Source organism: Antrostomus carolinensis, unplaced genomic scaffold, assembly GCF_000700745.2.
Source record: "Antrostomus carolinensis isolate BGI_N321 unplaced genomic scaffold, ASM70074v2 scaffold6341, whole genome shotgun sequence".
NCBI lineage: Eukaryota > Metazoa > Chordata > Aves > Caprimulgiformes > Caprimulgidae > Antrostomus > Antrostomus carolinensis.
Genome location: NW_010294733.1, coordinates 73,882 through 82,384, shown reverse-complemented (window position 1 = coordinate 82,384; position 8,503 = coordinate 73,882). Strand labels below are relative to the sequence as shown.

At 39.1% G+C, this 8,503-nt stretch overlaps 1 protein-coding gene across 1 annotated transcript in view; it reads left to right on the top strand.

Annotated features, from left to right (window-relative positions):
- The window catches only part of SULF1 (sulfatase 1), a 65,501-nt gene that overhangs the window by 32,203 nt on the left and 24,795 nt on the right, over window positions 1-8,503 (top strand). The window contains exons 6-9 of the mRNA XM_010177726.1: window positions 958-1,170; window positions 1,723-1,851; window positions 2,117-2,173; window positions 3,291-3,420. Of these exons, the coding sequence (XP_010176028.1) occupies window positions 958-1,170; window positions 1,723-1,851; window positions 2,117-2,173; window positions 3,291-3,420 (529 nt within the window). The remainder of the gene's footprint in view (window positions 1-957; window positions 1,171-1,722; window positions 1,852-2,116; window positions 2,174-3,290; window positions 3,421-8,503) is intronic.

The following is an 8,503-nucleotide window of genomic DNA, read 5'->3' as shown; positions in this document are numbered from 1 at the left end:
GAGTTCAAGAAACTACTGTGAATATGATCTTATTAGATGACTACAAAATCAAATGAATTCTTTCTTTACCTTCACCAACCATAGCCTGGGGAAAGCCCATGGGCTACAAAGAATTACTCCACATATCCTCAGTAGAAATGCATTCTGTTTATGTCCTCTGCAACACAATGCTCCTCATTTACTTCTTTCAATTGCTGTGTGAATAAACAGATTATTTTTTTTTAAAGGGAAAAGTCATGGGGCCTAATGTAAAGCCTGGTATTAACAGAAGTTGCGTCACCTGCATGAACACAGGGATAGACACAGGTGCACGCATGACAAGGTCTATTCATTTCGCACACTCCCTTCACAGTTCATCCTTCAGCTGAAATCTGGGAATTGGCAAATCACAGCAACTCGGGTGTCAGTCTGCTAGTGTTTGCAGAAGTTGGGCAATGCAGTGTACAGCTAATTATAGGTAACATGATACATGAACTATTAGGTGTATTTTGCATGACTTTTTGTTCAAAAATCAAGCACCATGACCAAAGATCTTCCCCCAGAGAGATTTCTTTAAACTTTAATAAAAATTTACAGCCTTTTCCCAAGCCCATAACTGTAAGGAATGAGAAAGTTGTAGACTAACAAAGCAAATCAAACCCGAGTACCATTTGCCCTAAAGCTGTAGCAGACTTTTTTCCCAAGCTGTGCTTACGTCCACAATCACTTTTAGACATACTAGTGCAACTACATTAGTATTAACTTATTTTGCTATTTTAATTTTCTGTACCTGTTTAATTTTCCCCTCTGCCAAATATGAAATTGAACATGTAAGTTGGATTTTTTAACAGCACAGTAAAGACAAGATGTAAAACTGTCCATCCCCAGAATGTCTGTTTCAACAGCCTCATCAATGTCATGTTTGATTCTGTGTATTGAAGGGAGTAAAAATTATAGTTATACCTGGTTATGCACAAAACATGTTTTGCTACATGTAATTCATGCTGTGTTGCAGTTATACCAAATGCTTGCAGAGATGGGAGAACTGGAGAATACCTACATTATTTACACTGCTGACCATGGTTACCATATCGGGCAGTTCGGACTGGTCAAGGGGAAGTCAATGCCATACGACTTTGATATTCGAGTTCCTTTCTTTATTCGTGGTCCAAGTGTTGAGCCGGGATCAGTGTATGTTCTCTTATGTCTCTACCACAGCTGTTGAACCTAATGTAAAATGTTTCTAAAAGCATGTAATTATCACTCTATCTACTTTCATTTCATAATGAATGTCATAATTTTTAGAGCAGCAAGTCTTATAAAGAGGTGTGTCTTTCATTTGGCATATCATTGATGTTGTAATGCAGATGAGAAAGTTGTATAGTGTGTAGTCCTGTAGGGTTAGGGTTTGGGTTTTGCTTTTAAAAAGTAGATGCTCATCTTTATGGCTCACCTTCTGGTTTAGCAGAATGGATGATGTCATGCCCTCATTGTCAATGAGATAAGAGTAGTGGCTACTTGTTTTATTGTGCTTAGCTTTTTCTTTGTGATGACAGTCTGCAGTACTGGCCTGTCAATCTCAGAATTGTAGCCTTCAAAGAGGATTTTCTAAAATTAGCACCTCTGTAGAGCTTTACATCTTCAAAACCCTGATAAACATTAATTACCATTCTATTTCCAAGAGAATGTGAAGACTTATATATTGAACACATGACAAGTATGACCTTTTCTGTTGATTTGCAGAGTGCCTCAGATAGTTCTCAATATTGATCTCGCTCCAACAATTCTGGATATAGCAGGACTTGACACGCCTCCAGATATGGATGGCAAGTCTGTCCTAAAGCTTCTGGACTTGGAGAGACCAGGAAACAGGTGGGTCCCAGTATTTTTCTTTTTTTTTTAGTCTGTTCAGAAGCACACACCTGAGCAAATCAACAACAGAGTGGAAAAAGATTCTGTGAAAATGAGCTGTGTCATGGTGACAACCACAGATTTCACATTTGAAAGTCTCTTAAACAGCACATCTATAAAATTGCAGGCATATATAAATGGAGAGGTATTTTTTCAAGAATAAATTGTTAACACTAGCAGTGCTATACATAGGTGCCAGTAGTAAATATTATTATTTTCCTTTCAGGTTTCGAACAAACAAGAAGACCAAAATTTGGCGTGACACATTTCTGGTGGAAAGAGGGTAATTATTAGGGTTGAGAGAGTTTTGGGAGAGCCTGCCTGCTGGGAATACTCTTTTTTACATGCTTTCCTTTCTGCTCCCTCATCTTCCTTTTTATGGTCAGTGAAGTAGTAAATTTTGCAAGCAAATTTACAGGCCTGACTTGTTTCCTAGTTTTCCACCACTGGATTTGCAAGCTGCTGTGCTCCCAAATCCCTACCTCTGAAAAAGTTTGAAAGCATTCTTTTCTGGCGACTCTCCTAGCCTGTACTTCCTTTTTCTCTAACATTATACTTGTGACCACTTACGTCATCATCTGACTCATTTTCTTTCCAAATCTCTGTTTCAAATCCAGCTGTGCAGAATCCTCATATCAACTGATCTTTTATTTTCCATCACATATTGGAAGCATTCTTTATTTTTGTTCCAGCTAAGAAAAGACTTACGTGTAAATGAGATTTATAACTATAACTGCTCCTCTTTTTACTGATACTTCTTCACGTCCTCTCACCTTGCCAGTTACTGCTGTGAAAATTTTCACTGAGTAAAAATTTTACAGCAATTGCCTTGTGGCACTTTATGGCTGGACAGAGTATGGAAATCTTGTGTGGAGTACTAAAGAACTGCATGCAATACACATTGTAGTATATAAGATATAGCTAAACTACCAATTGCCTTGTGGCACTTTATGGCTGGACAGTGTATGGAAATCTTGTGTGGAGTACTAAAAAACTGCATGCAATACACATTGCAGTATATAAGATATAGCTAAACTAGTGCTGACTGACTAAGGCAGCCCCTTCAGTCTCTTTAGCTGGGCTTTTCAGCCAGGCAAGTACTGCTTCAGCATGTTTTGCTTTGTGAAATAACATGTATTTATGTATGAATGGTGCTGAACTGTATCAGTTAGACAAATTTCAGCAGCCCTTTTTTCTCTTTGGGTAATTTCCAGCAAGTCACTTGGACCCTTTTTTCTCTACATGACCTACACTGAAGGTCAGTAACAGAAATGTGGGGATTTTTTTTTTCCCTGAGAAGACATTAAATCTTCAAGTAGCTTTGCTTTTTCAGTTAAATTCATCATCTCCAGAGTTTAGAAGAATGTATCTAAAATATTCAACTTTTTTTTTTTTTTAAGCAAATTTCTACGCAAGAAAGAGGAACCCAACAAAAACACTCAGCAGTCTAATCAACTGCCAAAATATGAGAGAGTAAAAGAATTATGCCAACAAGCAAGATACCAAACAGCCTGTGAACAACCAGGGCAGGTAAGCCACGAACAATTGCAGTCTTATTGAAAGTGCACACTTACTCAGATACGCTTGCTGTTTAAGGTCACTGTAAGGAATCAGTGATACCCATACCCAAGCATTTCTTTTTCTTCTCATAGCCTTAATGATTTCAGTATAACACCTGACTAATACAAAGGTCTAATTGCCTGCTCACAATTGCTGCATCCCTGACTAGAACGCTTACACCTGCAGCTCTGTAGTGTGTATATAAGGAGGAAGCTAAATTAAGAAAAAAGGAATCTGACCCCAAATTCTATTCAATCTGTTCTGAATTAATGCTTTACCTACGGTAATATATGAAGATGAATTTACTGCGGAGATGTGGAAGGGAGCTGTATGCCTTCCCACCGACACTACCTCCAAGCAGGCACATGCCAGGGGCCCCAGGCAGGGGCTCACACTCTCCCTGCCGTCCTCCTGCTCCGTCCCCGTCCCCACACACCTCCTCCGAGGAGTGTGAGGCGATTTCTCCCAGGCAGGCACTTGCACCTTTCCCTCAGATGTTTGCTGAGACCACTGCAGCCGGCTGTAGGCCTGGCGCTGAAATATGGGAAAGCTGTTTTGAACGGGGGCATAAAGCCTTCACTGTGCTCCGCTTCCATCTGCAGCCACCCATGGTGCTTCGCCCAGGGCAGGTAGAGCCCTGCGCAGCAAACCCGGGGCACTGGGGAGAGCCTGCCCACTTAGAGAAGTGCTCCATCCCTGCCTTTCCTCTTCTCGTTCATTAGAGCGTAGTGTTACAATAAATCTCGGTTAATCCCAGACTGGACTGGAATATGTTTTGGTTGGCACATCCTCGGTCAGGTCCTCTGCCACAGCTCTCACCTCACACGTGTTCCTTAAACGCAGCCACTTTTGAAGTGATATACACAATATTGCAGTCTCACCCAAGGGCAAAGTTTTCAGGAGTTCAAACACTGCCATTGTAAACAGAGATTAAATTTGAAAAACTGAACGTTTTTATAAAAACTAAAGGAGATCAATGGAGTCATTTAGACTGTTAGACGCTAAAATGTTTAGTTTTAAAATACAAAAATATTTTCTTTGCAATTATTTCTTATATTTATTACCTCCTATACCAAAATCCGGGTTTGGAATAGCTTTACTTTTCCACATGTGAATAGAAAAGGTTAAGTGTCCTGACCAGATATCACCTGGAGCAGTAAGAAATATTGCTCACAGCCCTGTTCCCAGCCCATTGCGAGAGACCTGTCTTTCCATCCCATATTGGTGAATCCTGTTTGATCCAAGTGTGGAGGGAGATGGCCTTGAGCCAGTAAGGATCTTACAAGAGCAATGGTGTTTGATAGTGGCTCTCCCACCTACAAACTCCCATGGAGGTCCTTTAAATGAAGATACGTCAGCTCCACAGAGCCCAAAAGCCATCCTTCGTGGCTGAATGACGGACAGGGCTGAACTGACCTTTTTAAGACTGATTTTCAGACCTAACCACCAGTGTACATAAATTATTTTCTTAAACAAAGAGACCAAAGTTGTCCCTGATATTTGTAACATCCTGAAGACTTCTTGCCTACAGAAGTGTAAGCAAGAAATGTGCCTACAGGAACATCCCATCAGACAGAGCAAGTGTCTGCAGAATTTTTTCCATGTACAAAGATTCAAAAAGAAAATTGAATTTAATAGGTGAAATAATTTTACTTTAGCCCAAATAGTTTCTGATGTGCAATATGAGGCATCACAGTTTAGTATGAAGTTCCTCCAGTAGATTTTCCCTAATCATCTTGCACCTCTTGGAAAAGTGAAAGAGGAAATACTGTTATTTGGGCCTTAGCTTGGTTTCATCTTTTGAGATTAGTGCCTTTAATTTAAATTACATAGGTGCATATATAGAAAAAAATCTTCATTTTAATTGTGATTACTTCCAAAATTTACTGTGATCAGTTGCAGTTAACATCACTTAAATTAAAATCACCTTCACAGAATGGGTGATTGCTGACAGATCTTTAAATAATGAAATCACTCCTCTGTGAAAAGTTGCTGCTAAATATCTGGAACAGAGAATAAGCATTTGGTGAATTAATACACCAATGTACTGCCTAATACATTTAGAGCTTGTTCTTCATCTTAATTTACTTTAGTCAGTATCAAGTTCATTTGAAACAAAGAACACAACTGGGAGCTGAAAAAGAAGAAAATTTGTTTTTCCTGTTTTAAAATGAGGTGCGATCCTGAGACCTCCTAGTTCCAAAATCTCCAAGGATGTGGTACTCAGGAAAATTATTACTTCAACTGATTTTCTATTTAATAAGTAATGTCCAAATTTAAAAAAAAAAAAAAAAAGAAAAAAAAAAAGGAAGGAAAAGAAAAGAACCTGGCATAGTAAAGGCACTTTTTTAATTAAAAGTTTCAAAATTTCTTTTTTTTTCTATGCTCAATGTCTATCCAAAAGTAGGTAAACATAAAAAATGGGAAAAAAAGGAAAATATTAAACTTCTGTATAGTTGCTAGAATTATTCCATAATTTTTTAAATTATAAATGACTGTGAAAAATAGATAGGAAATTTAGAACATAGTTCACATTTAGCTGCAAATCAGTAAGGCTTATGGATTATAAAAAAAAATAGTTTTATTTCATTAAGAAAAAAATTATAAAATGCATATGCAAAATTAAGTTAAGCTACTAGCAACATGGCTTTTTTTTAATTTAAATTTTTTTAAGACTATTGACAGATTGTGTCACTGTCATTGTAGAGCACCCTCCTCCTGCTAGTTTTTCATCATCGCTGTTATGGGAGGACAGTTTCCAAAAAGTTCATTCACTTCCTTGAGAGCATAACAGAAATGAGGTGTGTACAACTGCTTGGGTGTGTTCACTTTTGAGTTATGTGCAGCCAGTCACTAAGCCTGGTCATCAGTGGGGGAGCTTTGGAAGAGGAGAGGACCTCGCCTGATGAGCTGCATTAGCAAAGCACAGCTAACAGGTCATAGGGAGCAATTACTCGCCTCTCCTTGGTGCTTGCGGGCTGCAGCTGGAGCTCTGCTTTTGGGTTGGGACTTCCATTAGCACAGGGACTTTGGCAAACTGGAGCAAGTCCAGTAGAGGACCACAGAGATGGTCAGGAAATACTGAGGGAGGGATGGGGTTTGTTTAGCCCGGAGAACAAAAGGCAAACGTGGAATATAATAGCTTCCTTCAACTAACTAATGGGTAATTAGAGCAAAGACAGACCCAGGCACTTCTTGGAGGTACACAGCAAAAGGACTATCAGCAACAGACAAGTTGCAGCAAGGGAAAGTCTAACTTAGACATGTGGGAAAAATTGTTACTCTTAATTGTGACTGAGCACTAGAACCAACGAGGCTGTGGAAGGTCCATCCAGGGATACTTTCAAAAACTAATAATATTGTTTCTATTTGAGAAGCAGGTTGGACTAAATGACCTCCAGATGTTCCTTCCAGCAATTGCACATGCTTCTGATTTTTTTATTTGCTTAATACCTGAACTTGAGGATTTAATGTTTTCTTCCTCAGCTTCCTAACTTGGGAAATGCTTTTAATTTTGTTTATCTTGTAAGTGAGTTATCAGTCACCTGCCCATATCATATTTGAACACAGACTAGATTCTGTCTCCCACCCTGACCCAGCTGTTGACCTGCTCTCACCCACAGCACAGCCGGTCCCATCACACTCAGGCCAGGTTCACCCCCTCTGCAAAGGGAGCAGCAGAGGAGTGGGCTCCCTGCTCAGCTCTGGGTCTTGGGGCGGGGTAGAAGTTTCCTTTGCTGTCCCTCCTTCACATCTCAGAAAGCACTGCAAGAACTTATGATGAGAACCGGAGGTTTCCTTTGTAGTTTAGAAGCCAAATTTCTCACCAGTTTATCTGGTGTAACTTACTGAGGTCACATGATTGAGCCCAGTTGGTTTAGTAGTGACTATTGATGGGTTTTAGCACTTAAATGGTTTGCAGATTTTGTTTATATTTCATTGATGCATATTCCCCCTCTCAGCTTTACTGTAATAAGGTACACAGTACAGAAATATCTGTTCATCTGCAACATTGCTACTCCTGCCATTGTTTTAAAATGGGAAACAAACAGTGTGAACTTTTAACTAAAAATTTGAAAATTTTCCAATAGAGCAGAAATAATAGCATGTGAATAAATGTTTTTCTGGGTTAATGCAACCTTATCATGACACAAATCTCCTCTCAGATTTCTACTAAAATAACCTGAGATGAGAATATATGTTAGTTCAGGAGTTTTAGAGGCAAGCTGCTCTTAAATCTTCTGGCAGGTTATTTTTGTTGAACTCACTCCATCTTCTCACCCATGAAATTCTTCTGGACACTTAGCAAATATCAAATAAAAGCATGTTAACTGTGTTTTAATTTATACTTTTTCTTTCTCTCTTCCCTTACCTAAGTGTGTAACTAATGAGTTGAGTTAGTTCATAAGTATTTATTATTTTTCTCTCCACCAGTCTGAGTCATAGGAACTTTCCTGAGGCATCATTTTGACTTCTGGGACTTAACACTGTTTCCCAGATAGCAGTTACCTTTCAAAGTCTTGTGACCAATCAGGTCCAATGTACTGTTCAATCCATTATTTATAATCAGTATCAAATCCATAGCTAAACATGCATTTTTATCCTCTTACAAAAATTACACAGACCATAACCTTATTTTAAAATTTTCCCAATAGAAGGGAAAAAAAAGCCACCCTCTCAAAATGAGGACTGTGAAGCTTTGTGTTTAAAATTTCAGCTTTTAGGCTGGATGAGTCAGCAACCAAACCCAGACACAGGTCTGTTTATTTTATGGGTTTACATTTCCTACCACCTGTTCAGCACTACCTGACAGTTTAGGAACAATAAAAGTCCGAAACTTGTAAAGACCTATGGTCTCTGCCAGCTCCAGTGAGCAGTGACAGTGGTCAGAACAGAAAAATGCATCGTGCTGCCCGTGTTTGTATGACAGGCATGCCCATGAACTCAAACTGAGCTAGACAGGTATAATGTCATAGCCAGTAACCTTCCTTGTGCTCTTTTTTCATGCACCTCAGCTTTAGAGATACAGAATATTGTGTTTCCTCCTGAGGAA